The following is an 18,905-nucleotide window of genomic DNA, read 5'->3' on the forward strand; positions in this document are numbered from 1 at the left end:
GGCTCGACTTATCTGCCACCCCTAAATACAACAGTGCTCGTATGATATGTTATCCCTCGATAGGCCAAGGAATATACCATAATCTATAAAGTGCACTAGAGCTTACAGAGTTAGGAAGATTTTTGCTAAGAACCCGTAGTCTGACGTCCTCTATGATTAAGCTAGCTAACGTAGCCGGCGACCTCGAAGTGTGCTCGAACCGTCTCATGTTGCGTTCCCTCCAAATGTGGTAAACGCATGCCCCAAGTAGCGCACGGTATGCCATATTAATAATGTGTTTGCCCCTCTATTTTCTAGAAGCCCATTCAATATCCATCAATCATAGTATGTTAGGTCAAAGAAATCGAATAGTTCGTCTGATAATAGTCAAATAACGTCTACTATACTGACAATGAAAGAACAAATGCGTGTGTGTCTCCAAGTTGTCCTCAGTACATAGGACGCATCCTCCTAAATATGATAATCATTGTTTGTCCACCGTAGCAAGCTTTTCCTGAATAGCGAGCCAGAAAATAAACATGTATCGAGAAATTTTTAGAGGTTTAAAAAATAGTGAATATCAGCCTACTTTATGCTGTAATATTGAGATGTCCATGCCTAGACATAATTGGTGATTCATTTTGGGTGTCTACTAATGATTTAATCCTCCACGTCTTTAGTGGGTCCAAATCAAATTTTCATGGACACGGTGATTCATTAAATTATGATGGACCCTTTAGTGGGTCGGATCTTTTATTACTACACTATTTTTTCTTGCTTTTAGGACTTCTCCTAAGTGTTGATGAGAGGACAACCTTAGCCTTGTCAAGAATATAATGTCTCTTTGCTTTAGAAATGTGGTAGACATGTTCAACTATATTATATCAAATATTGATATTAAAATAATATTTGAGTTCGTGAGAAAACTTGTTTTTAGAATTCTCACTTCAAATAAAACAAAAATATTAATATATTAATCACTATTTTTAGAGATAACGATATACAAATATATCTTATTTTTTTTGTTACAAATACAGTTTATTATATCATTTAGAGCATATAAAATTTGAAAAATTAGTTAAAAACATTTATATATTCGTAAATTATAAATACAAATAATATGAATAATTTGTGTAAATAAATAAGAGGTCAGGAAGTATAGTTATAATTATTTCTCTCTTTTTAAAAAGTATATATATATATATATATATATATGTGTGTGTGTGCGCGCGTGTGTTTGGCCATAAATTAGACAAACTTTGTGATATTATTAGGTTTATCAACAAAAAGCACAGTCCCCCCACCTGGGAATTGATGCAAATCACGTTAATTTACCAAGACAAGAACAAGTTTATAGGATTGCAGCCCAATCCCATTACAATGTTTGTACTAACTAATCCACATTACATTATCATAATCTCCTGTACAATATTTGGAGTTTAGCTAATCCCATAATTAAAGTAAACCCTAATCATACAACAGCTGAGGTAATTAAGAGTTTGTGCAATATTTCAGGTTTCGGCTTTCGTGCAATGTCATCATTCCTAGGTTGCTTTAACAATATTATTATATAGATTTGGTGTTAATTAACTTCAATTATTTCAAATCAAATTGTTACTTTTTTTCATTTTCAATAATTATCAACAAAAAGAACGCACTCAAAATTTATTATGTGTGTAATTATATAAAAACACGTAATAATTTTTTTTTTCAATCACAATTTATATTTACAGAAATCACGCATTGCAAGCAAAAAGTAGGGATTAGTTTATAATGATGTTGACGTTTTTGGGAGTATATGTGGGACTTTTCAAAAGAAATAATTTGTGTGTATGATGTTTAATTTTTTAAAAATAAAAATAATTTATGTAAATTGAACGTAGATTCAAGATTATTAAATATTTGATTATAATATATGATTTGACTTTTATATTACACAGTTTTTTTTTCCCTTTTATACTAGAAAGTTAAAAACTTCTATTTTTAAAAAAAAGAAAATTTGGAACACGAGAATATAAATTAGATTTTTTTTAATTGACTACTTTTTATAAACAACCATTACAAAAAAATATAATATTATTATTAGTTATATATATTTATTGACAAGAATGTGTATTTTGTCATAGTTATTTTGTCCTAAAAAATAAATTGTAAATATTGGTAGGAAGCTGCTTATAATTTTTTATTTACATCAATTTAATTTAATCAATTCAAAAACAGAATTTGTAAAACAAAAATATATCTTTTTATCTTATTTTTAGTAATAATTTGATAACTATTTTTGCAAATAACCCTTCAAAGCATTCTTATAAGTGCTTTTATTTTTTTTTTTGAATTTATTATTTAAAAAAATGGAAACTAAAGCTATTTCTATATATATACTCCAAAATAATTTTTAAAGGAATATATAGATTATTTAAAACAATTGCAGAGGTGGGGTGGGATCACGAACGCACATCACAATTTTGTTCAAAGAGATGAGGTAGGTGGAGAATGAAGATCAAGGGCCCTAGTTTAACTAGGACACCAGTGGACCCCACAGCATAGACCTACGAGTTTACGTTGGTCGAGGAGTCTATATTGACAATGATGGTACTGAGCAGTCCCGTGAACCCACCCCCACCCCACCGGGCCCCACCACTCCCCTAATTTTGGCAAGTTTTGTGGACCCCATTTCTTCACTAGCTCCCATTGGATTACCTCACCCCCTTTCTTTACTTTTAAACATTTTTTTTAAAAAAAAAATTACAGTGGGCATAAATTTTGTTTAATTACAAATATGTTTTAATTATTAAAAAAAATTATTAAAATATTTATAATTTTAAAAATTATATTTAAATAATAAAAAGATTCATAATTATAATAATTTTTGTGATAATTTACCCTTTCTTTTCTCTTACAGCTATGTATAGTAATCTTAGGTCCTAATGACAATAACCTCAATCTAAATTTCTAAAATAATCTAACCGAATAAGAGCATAGGATTACATATCTAAATTTTCATATTCAAATATACTATATATTTGAGGAATTAGGAAAAATATTATTTAATTTTTAATCAATTTTTTTAAAAAATAATTATTTTCTATATTATAAATTACTACAATTTAAAAAAAAAAAACAGTAAATCAAAACTAGTTATCAAGATTAGATAAATTGATGCCAAATGTAAGTTTTGGCACATTTATTCAATACTCTTTATGATTTTACCCATAATTAAAATATTTGTCATAATTTTTTGCTGTAGCAAATTTTCTTATTTTGCTTGTAGAGACAACATCTAATGTTGTGCAGCCGTTGTTAATAATAATTATTATAATTTTTTTATTTTTAACTATGATAATTAACTACAAAAAATTATATTTCTTCGAGTGTCATTTCAAATTAATAATGTATTAAACATAAAATATTTGTCATATTTTAACGAGGATTCTAGAATATTAATCTTTAACTTTGTCCTAGGTAACTGCAAAAACATAGTTCATTATGATAATTGTCTAAAAGATATGTTAAACAACCATATAATCTAAAAGAGAAGAATTATTTAAACTTTTACATGTGATAGAGATAATCGAACCCATTTAATAGGATTCGATCATGATACTTTCTTATTCGATCTCTCCTTAATATTTTATTAAATAATTATATCTAAAAATTAAAACTATGAAACAGAAGAATTATTTAATATTTAGACACGTAAAAAATAAAAGTCCACGAAATAGGCAACTCCATATAAAAGCATAGCAGATCGTTATATTTCTAATAAAATTTGAATGAATAATATTAAAGGAATAATTATTTAACCAATAAATGACAATGATGGTCAAATTTGTTGCAAAAATATTACTAGAAAAACAAGACATGATCCAGATCCCCCATCGGCACGCGCTCACTGAGAGTGAGGAAGAAAGAGAGCAGAAATACCAGAAACAGCAGCAGTAAATATATGGAGAGAATCAGAGCAGGTTCCCTTCTTGCAAAGAAAGTGCGTTGAAGATTTGCCATTTATAGAGAGAAAAAGAAAAGAAAAAAGAAGAAGAAGAAGAAAAGGTAGGTGGGATTGAAGTATCCAAACCACTGATTTTCATGCACACGCTTTCTCCCTCTGTCACATGCACACAAACAATTCCCCGTTTCTTTCTGTAAAAAAATTCCGTGGGCATGCAATTCCAATCAAAGAAAATTCATGGTTGTAGTGGGGGGCAAACAGAAAGTGCACCCACTCACGGTATAGTGTGTGTTTGTGAGAGAGCTTTTTGTTTTTTTCTCGAGTCTTTTAAATTATTTTGTTTTCTCTTCTTCAGGTACTTTTAATCTTATGGGCCTTGTCTGCATGTAAGGTGCTGAATCTTTATGATGAATAGAGACAGTTTTGGGCTCAAATAACAATAATAGTGGGGGTGGGGAGGGCAAATAACACAAGGGAGGGGGAAAGGAAACAAGAAAAAGGAAGTGAAGAAAGAAAATTTAGAAGCTTTGTGTAGTAATCTTTTTTGTTTGGATGTGTGTAGTACTGATGATGACTATTGAGGGTTTGTTCGTATGTCGGTTTTGGGAGGGTAAAGGATTCTACTGAGGGGAAAACTAAGAGAGAATAATTGCGGCAAAATCGGGGAAAAAGCTCTCAAGGTTTCTTTTCTCTCATCTCTTTACCTGTTCTTGGCTTTTTGATGTATCTCTTTCAGAGAGCTGGTGTTGAGTTGTTTTGAGAGTGAAGGTTTGTTGAATTTCATGAAAAGTTTGATCTTTGATTGATTGAACCCTGGATTTGCCCAAGAATCCGTGTATTTTTCTTGGCTTTTTGTTTTTGCTGAGCTTGAAGGTGGTGATTTTTGCTGTTTGCTACAGCCATTGATTTCAGGTATGTGTTGAATGTTTTCAACTTTTTTACATATGAAGCGTGGAAAGTTGAAAGCTTTCATTTTGTTTTTCCATACAGAGAATTGATTTGAAGAAGAAGTTCTTGAGCACCACCTGAAAGAAACAAGCTCTGATGGCAGATTATGGCTCTGTGCAACCCCCTAAAATCAATTATAAACAGCTCAGTTCCTCATTTTTCAGTTCACCTAGGTTATTCACTGGTTTTGTCTCAAAGGGCTGTAATGAAACTGAATCCACTATGAGTAGTCCCACTTCAATTCTTGATACCAAACCATTTTCTGCTCTGAGAAACCCCTTTTGGTCTGATGTGAAAACTCCCAAAACTCCTAAACCAGAATGTAAGAGTCTTTGGGAGAAATTGGATTCAAGAGGGGTTGGTCTTGGCCTTGTAGACGCCCTCATTGATGAGAAGTTTGAGTCCAACTTATCAAAACCTCATAGCAGAATGGTTCTTTTTGGTTCACAGTTGAAGATTCAGGTCCCTCCCCTGCCTCCACCTGTTCTTTCCCCTAATGAATCACCAAAATCTCCTGGTGATTTTGGTATCAAGACTAGGAATTCTCATGTGGGTTCATTCTCACCTGGCTTGTCCACTTCCCCTGTGAAGAAATCCCCATTTGGTTCGTCTAATCATGGTGGTTTGAGTAGCCTTTCTGCTAGTGAAATGGAGCTTTCTGAGGACTACACGTGTGTGATATCCTACGGCCCGAATCCGAGGACTACTCATATATTCGATGATAGCGTTGTTGAGAGCTGCTGTGGTGTTGTCAAGTTCTCTGAATCAAGAAAGGAGAATGTGTTCTTTGCCAATCGGTCGATGAGTTACCCATCTGAGAGTTTCCTCAGTTTTTGCTACTGCTGCAAGAAGAATCTTGGACAAGGGAAAGACATTTACATGTACAGGTTTGTATTTGTTCCAGCTGGATTATGTTTGGCCATTTCCTTCACTAATGTGTATCAAAACTGATGATTGTCTCATCTTGTTTGAGTGCTTCAATGTAAAGATTTGCCTGGAAATTGGTATGTTTCACAAGATTGAGTTGATCCTTAGACATCATTAACATTTAATTGTGTATATCCTGTTTTTTCATTTTCTTGCCTGTACATTGGATGCCATTCTGCTGTTCGTAAGCTCAATTAGATACTTTCACTGATGCTCTTATGTTCCAAAGTAGTAAGCCCTGTCTGTCTTTCAATTGTGTTTAAACCTTACTGTTCTTTCAGGGGTGAAAAAGCATTTTGCAGCAGTGAATGTCGTTACAAGGAGATGATGCTGGAAGAGGAGACGGTGGAGGGGCCGGAAACCTCAGACTCCGACGACATTTATGGTACTTTTCCATGACAACTCTCTCACCGGCTTCATTACACTGATGCCCGTCTCATCGACCTGATCATCGATATTCGCTCGCTGTAAAACTCATACATCAATGCAGATGAATCAAATCAAGATTGTACAATACCCCAATGGTTTGAGTCTGTTTTGGTGTTTTTCTTCAGAGTCTCTGTAGACTGGAATCCAAGATTTTTGGTGTTTGTTTGTTTGTTTTTTTTTTTTTTATTTGAAAGAAGGAGAAATAGTCTAGTTCTTGGCATTGGGAGTTGAGATGATGATCATGATGATGTTGGATTAAGGGCCTGATTGGGTTTGATTGTTTATTTTACTACAGATAATCATCTCATAATTTAACTACATTATGACCTCGATTGAGTTGGATTCTTTCCTTTTTCCTATAATTGTGATGTTGTCATCTTTTTAATTGTTTAATCATGCCTGGTATAGGCTTTGGTAATCCCTTACACCTCGTATCTGGAGATATTAATAAATTTTTATTATTACATTAATACTTTATTAGTTCATTGCCCAGGTTGGTAAACCTCTATTATAGAAGGAATAATTCCTGCAATAATTCAGTAGTAAAATCATTTTCGGGATTTTGTTTTTGTATGTTGGTGGAAGAGGTGGGAATAATTTTATTCTTCTTTTTAAATATATGAGACCCTGAATTATGCTGATGCATGTAATAGATGAGCTACCTTTTTTAAGGATAAAGTTCATTTACACCCTTGAGGTTAGGTTTAATTATATTATTAAAAATTATGAATAAAAATAAATTTTGTATATAAATAATTTGTGCAGAAAAACATTACATATTGGCACATAATGTGCATTGAATTAATCTGATGCGCTGGAAAGTATGTTGGTCCATATATCTGAATCTAGCTCGTCTACAAGTCCTTAGTCCATTGGATTTTGAATGTATTTTTCTCTTCTTCAACAAGACAACTAACAAGAACGCAGCACATCATCTTCAAGGTTACCATGATTTTAATTTGCATGCTATGCCATGAATATATAAAAACACTTTCTTCCCTTTTGTAAAATTACAAATACACCATCCACTGATTGGGTGGTGCCGTAATGTGCCTTAGGGTTGTTTTAATAAGTTTTTTCATATAATGAAGTGTCGATGTAATTTATAATTACGATCTCAAAAGGTGTACTTATATTTTATAAAAGATGAGGGTGTTTGTATAGTTAGATCAAATATTAGGGGGTGTCTTTGCAATTTACCCTTTTTTTTCAATGAAAAAGTTGTATAAGGAATGTGATGGCTGCATTAAAGATTAATTTGTAAGTATTCCCATAAATGACTATATATCTCATGTCTATTTTTAAATAAGAAAAGGGTTGGGTAGAAAATGATACCTGTCAATACTATTACCAATGAATAACTCCAAATTCAGTATTTGGACTACTAAATACTAAAGTTAATTATATGATATGTAAATGAATTTTGGGAAAGAAAATCAAGGTGTGTTTGAAATAACTTCTATTTTTGTGTTAGGAATAAATTGTAAAAAAAATTATGAGTCAAATTAATAAAATTGGGAATGTTTGTAAAAAAAATTAAAGTTAGAATATTTGAAAAAACAACTTAATACTTAATATTTTACTAATAAATTGTAAAATTAATAGTGAGTTGTTTGAAACTTTTGATTAACTTAATTTAATTTAAGTAATCTAAAAAGAGAATGTGTGAAGCAAAAATAGTATTTTCTTGGATATATTTTGAAGATTTGGAGGATGGGATTCGAGTGAGTTATGAGGCTATTGGCTATTCCAAATACTAAATTAATTTAGGGGGTGTAGTTATTAATTGAAAGTTTCAAAAAATTCTGTGGTGCATGTGCACCCTGATGGATATTCTTTAAAGCCTTACCGTGTGATTGGGAAATTGGTACAAAGTGAGGAGACAGCAGCAGAGCAGGGGAGCGTTTGATCCTCTCAATCACTGTCGGCTTACAAAGTTGATGCTAAGAAACTAGTGTTAGACATTGTCCTAATGTCAAAATCTCGAACTGAAGCTCAAAGATACTTCAATCTAATTTCCTTAGTACTAAATTAAGAGGAAACGAGTTTAACCATAGCTTGTGCATGAAGATTGGGCCAGACCTCTTGCTTCTCTTCTTCATTCTCTCTAATTGCGCTCAATACCTCTTGCTGCCTCGGGAAGCTTGTCATTTACCAAATTTGACACCATTTTGATCAATGCAACCAAACCAAATTCTTCCATACTTTTCAGATCCTGACAAGCATTTTCATACAATTTATGGTGTTAGTTGATGAGTGTGAAGTTATTGTCTTCACTTACCATTCTGGAAACACAGTTAGTTGCTCTCACTCTAAGGTTTGTGTGCCCGACCTACAATTGCATCTATGGTATTAATGTCGATGCCTTCTTATTTTTTTTGTACAATTGTATTATCATTACCACTGAACCGACTTAATATTGTTGCAGAACTTTAGAACTAGATTCCATATTATCACGATATGCACTAAATGATGGGAATGAAATTGGTGAAATATTATATCTTGATGCATATAATTGATTAATACTCAAGACTAAAGTCGAGATGTACTTGTGAAGAATAATCTTGTGTTTGGGTTGGGCATATATGGAGCCGATTGAAACCAATCTTGAAGCGGTTGAGGCATGTAGTAATTTTGAGGCAGTTGTGGCACATAATAATACTATGACATTCAACTGAACCAGTAGACATTCGACTAGAACTTTTTCTTTGTCTGTGGGATGTTGTGGGAGCATCATCGGATGGAGAAACAATTTGTTGTGGCTGATGGGTTATGGCTTCTTTGACAATTTGTAACCTGTGTTCGAATCTATCCACCAATTGACTATATCCTTCAATATTTAGTGATATAAATTGACATAATAGCTTCAAGGGCATTTATTTCGTCTGCCTGAAGATTGTAAAAAAAATAATGTACCACTTGCAACATAGGTGCATCTCCAGGTTGGTAAACGCTTTCCACACGTCTATCAGTAAATGATGACACGAAATTTCGTATTATATTATAGTACCATTCCTAATAACCTCATTCTGTTTCACTTCTATTGAAAATGGATGGCCTCTGTTCAATTGTGTTATATCGTATTTGCCATCTAGTGATGTTGCAGGTGTCAATCTATGCCCGTCTGACTTTTTCTAAAGATCTAATGCAGACTCATATCCCGACTCGTCATATTTTTATATACTATTTAAATAAATATATTAATAAAAAAATGCCCTCTCAGTGCTTTCTTCTTCACATACAAATTTCTCATCTTGGGAAGCTTTCAGTATTAGTTGCAACACTTGCAAAACACAAGAAAATAAGAGAAAAAGAACTCGTACATAGAGAACGGGGGAAATTTGGGAGTTGATCTTTTACCAAGTGGTTGAAAGCGTCGGAAGTGGAGTCGAGTAAACTTCCACCAAAGGCCTAAAAAATATCAGAAGCAGCCATGATAGAGGTCTTGCACAGTGCACTTCTTGGATTCTTGATTGCCTTCACCATCACTGAAACCAGTTTGTCCCTACACTCACCAAACATCCCTCCACAAATGAATCTTGAAGCCAATACAAGTTAACTCTATAGATAGATAGATACATACATACAGAGAGAGAGAGAGAGAGAGAGAGAGAGAGAGAGGAATGACAAAACTTACAGAATTGGCAGCAAGAGACCGGAGTGATAGAGGCCTTGATTGCCTTCACAATCACTGAAACCAGTTTGTCCCTACACTCACCAGACATTCCTCCACAAATGAATCTTGAAGCCAATACAAATTAACTCTATAGATGGATAGATACATACATACATACATACACACACACAGTTAGAGAGAGAGAGAGAGAGAGAGAGAGAGAGAGAGAGAGGAATGACAAAACTTACAAAATTGGCAGCAAGAGACCGGAGTGATAGAGCGCAAAACACCTAATATCATTGAGTGATTCACAAACCTTCAACCAGTCTTTAGACTCTAACCCGCCAACAAGACCCTGCAAAAAATTCCAACATCCAACTAAATACAGAAAAGCCAAGGAAAAGAAATATCGAAAAAGTGATTTTTTATCAAAGATTCACAAATGAAGAACAAAGAATTCAAGAAACCCAAAGAAAACCTGAATCTTAACATCCGGGTCTTGTTCGCGTCATTCACAAGAAGTTCAGGCAATTGTTGCTTCTCGTTGTGAGCTGGGATTACGATTTTTGCTTGCTTCTTGGGTCTTTCAGGAGTGACTGGCAATGCTTTGTCAAGAGGCCTCAACGCCATATTTCTTGCAGAACTTCTTCAAGAATTCAAACGTATTCACCTTTAAGAGCACAGAGAGAGTGTTTTTTGTTTTAGGAGAAATGTTTGCTAAGGATTGATATAAGATGATGATGATAGGGTGTAAATGTAATCAAGAAAAAAGGGGAGTGAAAAGATTAAGTAACGGTCATTTGTGAATTTGAATTTTGAAGGGGGAGGACAACGGTCATATCTGAAATGCCCTATCCTCTACGGCTTTGTTTGGTCCGATATGGGCTCTTAATACAGAAGTCGCACAAACGGGAACAGAATCGCGTCAAGAAAACCAAGAACAGGAAATCAATAAAGAAAATCCTGTTTTTTTAAACTTTAATTATCTGCATATTATTTTAGTATAGTATTTAAAGCCAGCTTATCTTTCTCAACTTTAGCCATCAATGATATTAACCTATACATTTTTAACATTGAAATTGCTATGCTCTCTAAATTATAGAGCTAAAATTTTTATTTAATTGTATCATGTGTAAGTCACATGTTAGAAGTGGATCGGTCTCCGGCACAGTTTCAATACAAGCGATTACAGAACACTTAAAATTATTACAGGCTTTCTAAAATGAATTACAAGAAACCTACCGAATAAGAATGAGCATACAAAAGAAATTAGACTGAAGCAATAAAACTACAGTATGAGGAATCACAGATAACTTCAAAGTGATCGGCTCAGAGGCCTAAGACCCAGGGCCTAGAGAGACCGTAGGCCGCAACCCTGCTCACGGTTGCACGGATTTTACCGAGACCACAAAGGTCACCAACCACGAAGGCTGTTTTCAATAATCCACCGAGGATTTGCCACAAAGGCTTTAGAATCAGAAACCACTAAGGTGTTTGCCACAAAGGCTTTAGAACTTTCAAGGAGGAAGAAGAAGAAGGGGGTAGAGAAATCTGTCCGTTAACCATGAACCAGCAAGTACAGGCCATATATGGAGGCCTGTACAGAGGCCTAAGACCCAGGGCCTAGAGAGGCCGTAGGCCGCAACCCTGCTCACGGTTGCACGGATTTTACCGAGACCACAAAGGTCACCAACCACGAAGGCTGTTTTCAATAATCCACCGAGGATTTGCCACAAAGGCTTTAGAATCAGAAACCACTAAGGTGTTTGCCACAAAGGCTATAGAACTTTCAAGGAGGAAGAAGAAGAAGGGAGTAGAGAAATCTGTCCGTTAACCATGAACCAGCAAGTACAGGCCATATATGGAGGCAAGCACTTAATGGCTCATTTACAGCCATTGTCTAGAGAATAGGAGTTACAGAAGACGAAGAACAGGGTGAGAAACCCAAAGGGTCGAAGAAGGGGAGGGGATAGAGCAGACGGCGGAATTAGGGTTAAGACAAGGGAATGAGGTTATTTAAATGAGAGCAGCCGGGTCAAACCTTAGAGTGGACCGGGTCGGTGAATTAGAGGGTTTGGGCTTTGGTTTAATCCGGCCATCCAGTGAGCAAGGCCCAATCATATTGGTTTGGGCCATTTTCATTTTTACATCACATATAATTTTTCGGTCAAATTAGACCAAAAAAGAATGAAAATTGACAAAATTTTAAAATTATACGAGTAATTATAAAAGTCAATTCGTACAAGAGCAAAAATACCATATTCCTTTGATAATCAAGAATATCTTATTTTATGATTCTTTATTTTAATAGAAATGAATAACAAAATCCATATATTAACTAGTATTTTAAAAGAAATAAAAAATAGAATCCAAAAAGTCTTTACTTGTGAGTCTTCATGCATGGTCAAAGTATTAATTTATATGAAAATGAATTATCAGAATTAAATTGCAGATTATTGAAAGGATGAAGGTATCAAATTTTTAGCCTCCTACTCAACATGTTATTATCACAAAATCTTAGATCCCTTTTCCCCTTTTGTTTTCTTTCTTATTGCATAAAAAAATTAAAAATAATCCTTGAATTTAAGTAGAACAAAAATATTGATTTAACAGAGTAAAATTACTATTAAAATAGACAAATATCTGTGCACAACACATAAATTTTTTATTCAAACACATAAAAAACATAGACAATCCAATGAATTTGCAAAATATTATAATAACAATTACATAAAATTAAATTCATGTTGTAGACATTGATATTAATGGAATAAATATATTCATAATATATATCTTCGCTCTATCTATATTAAATATGGTAGAATTTAAAAATTCAACATATAAGTTCTATTTATCATTTTATTGTTGTGTCTATCAAATATTAAGATATTTTAAAATCTTAATTCATTAATTAGACTGTGGACTGAAATTAAAATTGCATGTATAAAAAATCATAAAAGATAATAGGCGCAATCCATGAATACCTGACTCGTAAGAAAAATGAATTGATATTATAGTCATATTATAAAAATTACATACATCATTGACCCATAAACCTAAAGTAGTCAGCATGCATGCTTCCCTTCCACTATAAATTGGCATAGGCCCTGTTCAAATTTCTGCACCAACAAAACTCATAATTAGAACCAAGATGTCTCGTGTGTGCTCCATTTTCTTGTTTCTTGGACTCTTGGTTCTTACACTATCCCCATCTTTAACTCTTAGTATTGAGGAAGATTCGACAAGTGAAAATGACCGAATCCTAGAAGACGATACGGACAAGTTGGCTGTTGATGATTCATTGAAGCGCCATCACCACCGCGCTCCTCCTCCTCACCACCACCACCGCGCTCCTCCTCCCCACCACCACCACCATGCTCCTCCTCCCCACCATCACCACCATGCTCCTCCTCCCCACCATCACCACTTCGCTCTTCCTCCCCGCCATCACGCTCGTCCTCCCATTCGTCACCGCCGCGCTCCTCCTCCCACCCGTCGCCGCCGCGCTCCTCCTCCCCATCATGACAACTACTAAAGCATATAATTAGTTGCTTGGAGAATATAATAAGACCTTGTTTGGTTTTTTTTGTGATTGGTTCTCCAGTGATATCATGTTTTCTCATGAAAAATGATTAATACTAGCAATTGATGACTTGTTCTTGATGTGGTACTATTGGTGGCATTTTGTTTTTCATCTTTATTTTGTTCTGTGAAACTTGCTAAGAAATTACTCTCTGTTAGGAAATGGATCGGGTTAAGATGGATAACAGGTGGAATATGAAGGCGATAAAAGACACACGAATTTGTTAACCCAGTTTGGATATAAATCCTACGTCTGGGGGCAATACCAAGCCAGGAGAAAACACTCAAAGAGGAGGAAAATTGAGGAGTACAACACACACACACTTGTATGCAAGTCTTCACCACACGTGAAAGACAACACTCACCCTCGTCTCAACTCTTTCTTTTCTCTCTACTCTATTCTACTTTGCTCTATTAAACAATGCTAATAAGAGTAGTATATATATAGCTATGACTTATCATTTTTCCAACTCAACTTGGGATTTCTAAGTTGAATCGGGTTATCCTTCTCCAACTCAACTTTGAATCGGGTTATCCTTCTCCAACTCAACTTGGGATTTCTAAGTTGAATCAGGTTATCTTTTTCTTTTTCAAATCAATCTTCACAACTTAACACTCTCTTGCTAAATTTATTTAAAGGATAGTATAAATATACATCTTATAAGATATTTTTAAAATTTATAAAATGTTAAATGTTATATTAAAGATAAAATTTTAGACTATTTGAATAAAATAAGATCATATTTTTCAATACAAGTAAATAATTCAAAACTTTAGAAAATTAATATTTGGTAAAAGATAACCAATTTTAGTAAAAAATTGTTTTGCTATTTTTATTCGCTACACTTAAGATTTCTTAATCTATATATAATAAGACAGAAATATTAAAATACCCACTTAAACGGAATGTTTTATCAAATGTGATTCGGGTCAAAATCTGCGCGACTTTTTTGGTCGGATGAACTGGTCCTCCAAGCGTCTTGAGGTCACTACCTCTTCCAGACTAGTGTTTGTGCCATGAGAAAAGAGAAGCAGATCGTTAGACTTATTGGGGCGGCCTCCAACTAAGACCCTCCGATACTTAAGTCAGTATTTGGTCTCCGGTACTTAAGTCAGTATTTGGTTTCGAGGTCGTGAAAGCAGGTCGCTAGCGAACTGATGAGCGTGAGCGATCAAAAAGTAAAAGCGGTAAAAAGGGCATACCATAAATGTACTGACTATGAAGTATTTATTGTGTAAGACTGAGGGTCTTGTTGGTTCAATAAGCGCCTTCCGCGTGTCTCGGGTTGTCAGGATCGAGTCGGGCGAACCGACTCGGTTGAAAATACGCGGATCGTTCAGGTAAAATCATAATTTTGGGATTTTCTAGAGACAAATTAGTCTTTTTCAGACAAAATTAGGGTTTTCCCCATCAAAATGTAGACAGTTTCAATGAACTTTATTGCCACCTATAATTTGATATATTTCTAAAATAAATATATAAACTATCGGAAGAATTAATACTATAACACCCTAAAAATAAACTTTCAAATAAAAAAAAACCCACCAAGATAGCTTTTTAAACAATAAAAAAAAAAAAAAAAACTTCAGCTAGTGATCATCTTCCAGCATGCATGTTAGAAGAAGATTCTCCAAACCTGTTTGATGCTGAGGATGATGGTCGGTCGACGTCAGGCTGTTAATAAAATACATAGAATCAGTCTTAACAATAAGATTATGAATGTGAAGGTCTTTTGCAAGGTATAAAGCGAACCAAAGTGCAAACATTTCTGCTCTATTATTAGTAGTGAATCCTGCCCAACATGTGTAACTCACAATAAAATCAGCCTCCCGCCCCGGATCGACTTAGATTTCTAATTATAATTTCTTTAAACTATATTTATTTATTTGTAGTGAAACTTTCATAAACTTCAAGTTTTGAACTTTGAGATATTTTTGTTCATCAGATCATTCTACTAAATAATTAAAATTATCACTACCAATACACTATTTTCAGAATATTCAAATAAATATTATTTTTTTAAAATTTTAATATTATAAATGAGGGATCATTGTTGATAAAATTTTCAAATTGGAAATATTATAATTTTTGTCTTGTAACTTAAGGGGAGTGGCATTTTTTGGTTCAGTATAAATTGATTTTCGTAATTTAGTCTCGTAACTTTTTAATTTTTTCAATTTTAGCCATTTTCTGCCAATTTGATTGAAAAATTATATGTAATTTGCACATAGCTTAGTTAAATTATAATTTTAGTACTGTAAATGAATTCGTGCATTACAAGAAATGCCAACTCGCCTAAGTTACACGATTGAAATTGTTAGGCTCTCTAAATCATAGAGCTAAAATTTTTATTTAATTGTATCATATATAAGTCACATATAATTTTGCAGTCAAATTAGACTGAAAAATGATGAAAATTGACAAAATTTTAGAGTTATAGGAGTAATTACAAAAGTCAATTCGTACAAGAGCAAAATTACCACATTCCTTTGATAATCAAGAATATCTTATTTTATGATTCTTTATTTTAAAAGAAATGAATAACAAAATCCATATATTAACTAGTATTTTAAAAGAAATAAAAAATACAATCCAAAAATTCTTTACTTGTGAGTCTTCATGCATGGTCAAAGTATTAATTTATATGAAAATGAATTATCATAATTACATTGCAGATTATTGAAAGGATGAAGGTATCAAATTTTTAGCCTCCTACTCAACATGTTATTATCACAAAATCTTAGATCCCTTTTCCCCTTTTGTTTTCTTTCTTATTGCATAAAAAAATTAAAAATACTCCATGAATCTAAGTAGAACAAAAATATTAATTTAACAGAGTAAATTACTATTAAAATAGACAAATATCTGTGCACAACACATAATTTTTTTATTCAAACGCATAAAAAACATAGACAATCCAATGGATTTGCAAAATATATTGTAGACATTGATATTAATTGAATAAATATATTCATAATATATATCTTCGGCTCTTCGTTCTATCTATATTAAATATGATAGAATTTAAAAATTCAACATATAAGTTTTATTTATCATTTTATTGTTGTGTCTATCAAATATTAAGATATTTTAAAATCTTAATTCATTAATTAGACTGTGGACTGAAATTAAAATTGCATGTATAAAAAATCATAAAACATAATAGGCGCTTTCCATGAATACCTGACTCATAAGAAAAATGAATTGATATTATAGTCATATTATAAAAATTACATACATCATTGACCCATAAACCTAAAGTAGTCAGCATGCATGCTTCCCTTCCACTATAAATTGGCATAGGCCCTGTTCAAATTTCTGCACCAACAAAACTCATAATTAGAACCAAGATGTCTCGTGTGTGCTCCATTTTCTTGTTTCTTGGACTCTTGGTTCTTACACTATCCCCATCTTTAACTCTTAGTATTGAGGAAGATTCGACAAGTGAAAATGACCGAATCCTAGAAGAAGACACGGACAAGTTGGCTGTTGATGATTCATTGAAGCGCCATCACCCCCGCGCTCCTCCTCCCCACCACCACCACCGCGCTCCTCCTCCCCACCACCACCACCATGCTCCTCCTCCCCACCATCACCACCATGCTCCACCTCCCCACCATCACCACTTCGCTCTTCCTCCCCGCCATCACGCTCGTCCTCCCACTCGTCACCGCCGCGCTCCTCTCCTCCCATTCGTCACCGCCGCGCTCCTCCTCCCACCCGTCGCCGCCGCGCTCCTCCTCCCACCCATCGCCGCCGCGCTCCTCCTCCCCATCATCACAACTACTAAAGCATATAATTAGTTTCTTGGAGAATATAATAAGACCTTGTTTTGCTTTATTGTGATTGGTTCTCCAGTGATATCATGTTTTCTCATGAAAAATAATTAATATTAGCAATTGATGACTTGTTCTTGATGTGGTATTATTGGTCGCACTTTATCTTTTATCTTTATTTTGTTCAATAAAATTTACTAAGAAGCTACCGTCTCCCTAAATTTATTTAAAGGATATTATAAATTTTTATACATCTTATAAGATATTTTTAAAATTTATAAAACGTTAAATATTATAATAAAACGAAGATTTTTAGACTGTATAAATAAAATAAGATCATATTTTTAATTACAGACTAAACAATTCAAAATTTTCGAAAATTCTTAACCAATTTTAGTCAGAAATTATTTTGCTATTTTTATTGGCTACACTTAAGATTTCTTAATGTTGCAAAAATTCCATTACTCCCTTAATTAATCCAAATCGATGAAAGTAGTTGGAGCAGAGATAAAGATTTCATAATATAATAATAAATATATCTCTTGTTTAAATCCTTGAGGAAGAATTATTCTAACACCTAAACATAAACTTTGAATTAAATATAAAAACAATTCGTCATGATAGTTTTAAGTTCCAGAAATTAAATAAAGAAAAACCTCAAAGTTCAACAAATTTGGGTATATATAAATAAATGTGTTAAAAAAATATTTTTTAATTAAGTATTAATACATAAAAGAATTTATAATAAAAAAGACCAAGTTTTATTTTGACGGAATGAATTTTTGAATTTAAGAATTAATAATTCCTTTTTCTAAAGGGGAATATAATCTACATAGTAGTAATAACTTGTACTGCAATATATTATAAAAGATTTAATTTAATTTAATATATATAAAATAGTGCATAACATGAATTCTACGTTGGTACCAATATATATAATGATTACGTAAATTTAAAAAGGAATGTATAATTCAATTGGTTTAAATTATTCAATATTACATTTAAACAAAGATAGTCAAAATGTTAATTTGGTTAATCGCACTAAATGAAAATTTGGTCAAAGCTGTATTAGTTAATACCAAACTCAATTTTCTTAATCAAATTTGCAGGTTATTCAAAGGATGAAGCCATGAAGGTATCAAACTTTAGTTTTGCCCTCCTATTCAACATACACCTCAAAATTTTATATCCCTTACCCCTCTTTATTTTCTCTCCCTACTACATAATTTATTGAATCAAAATGTTAAAAGTAATATAATATAATTAATGATTAGAAGTCGAGCAAATATTTTAATGAATTAAAAAAAATATAATTTTTTCCTACATTTAATTATCATGTTAGAAAAAAAAAATTGTGCCGAATACAATAACCACGATTCCGCAACGGCCATTAGCTGTTGTTTCTGCAATCATGGCTAATATATATTTTGGCCATACCTAAAAATCTTGACCAAATTATTGACTAATCGTGTTAAAAATTTTATCGTGGTTAATAGTATTGATTTATTGTATTTTTTAAGTTGTAGTCATTTATAATATTGTCAAAAATTAATTTTTTTGTAATGAAAGAAAATAAATATTCAAGTAAGCAATAATAACTTTGTATTTTTAAATAATAATAATAAAACTTTCCTAATACGAACTCAAAAAAAGTTATAAGAAAAGTAATATGCACTCTTTTGTTATTAATGGCAGCGA

At 33.0% G+C, this 18,905-nt stretch overlaps 1 protein-coding gene and 1 pseudogene across 2 annotated transcripts; one reads left to right on the forward strand and one right to left on the reverse strand.

Annotated features, from left to right (window-relative positions):
- On the forward strand, nucleotides 327-6,594 carry LOC105171329 (protein MARD1). Of its 2 annotated transcripts, none has more exons than XM_020697391.1 (3): nucleotides 327-350; nucleotides 4,961-5,763; nucleotides 6,085-6,594. In XM_020697391.1, the coding sequence occupies exons 1-3, from the start codon at nucleotides 327-329 to the stop codon at nucleotides 6,200-6,202; spliced, it is 945 nt and encodes a 314-aa protein (XP_020553050.1). In that variant the 3' UTR covers nucleotides 6,203-6,594. The 2 variants fall into 2 exon arrangements, with proteins under 2 accessions (XP_020553050.1, XP_011090704.1); XM_011092402.2 differs by lacking the exon at nucleotides 327-350 and adding an exon at nucleotides 3,859-4,840 and having other exon boundaries at nucleotides 4,919-5,763.
- On the reverse strand, nucleotides 8,162-10,603 carry LOC110012690 (annotated as a pseudogene).

This window comes from Sesamum indicum, linkage group LG10 (genome assembly GCF_000512975.1).
Source record: "Sesamum indicum cultivar Zhongzhi No. 13 linkage group LG10, S_indicum_v1.0, whole genome shotgun sequence".
NCBI classification, from domain to species: Eukaryota; Viridiplantae; Streptophyta; class Magnoliopsida; order Lamiales; family Pedaliaceae; genus Sesamum; species Sesamum indicum.

Bases quoted from the DNA above. Each gene is read 5' to 3' on its own strand.
- LOC105171329 (XM_020697391.1), top strand. From the start codon at position 327: ATGTTAGGTCAAAGAAATCGAATA. The intron at 351-4,960 runs GTTCGTCTGATA...ACCACCTGAAAG, and splicing joins TAGGTCAAAGAAATCGAATA to AAACAAGCTCTGATGGCAGA. The intron at 5,764-6,084 runs GTTTGTATTTGT...CTGTTCTTTCAG, and splicing joins AAAGACATTTACATGTACAG to GGGTGAAAAAGCATTTTGCA.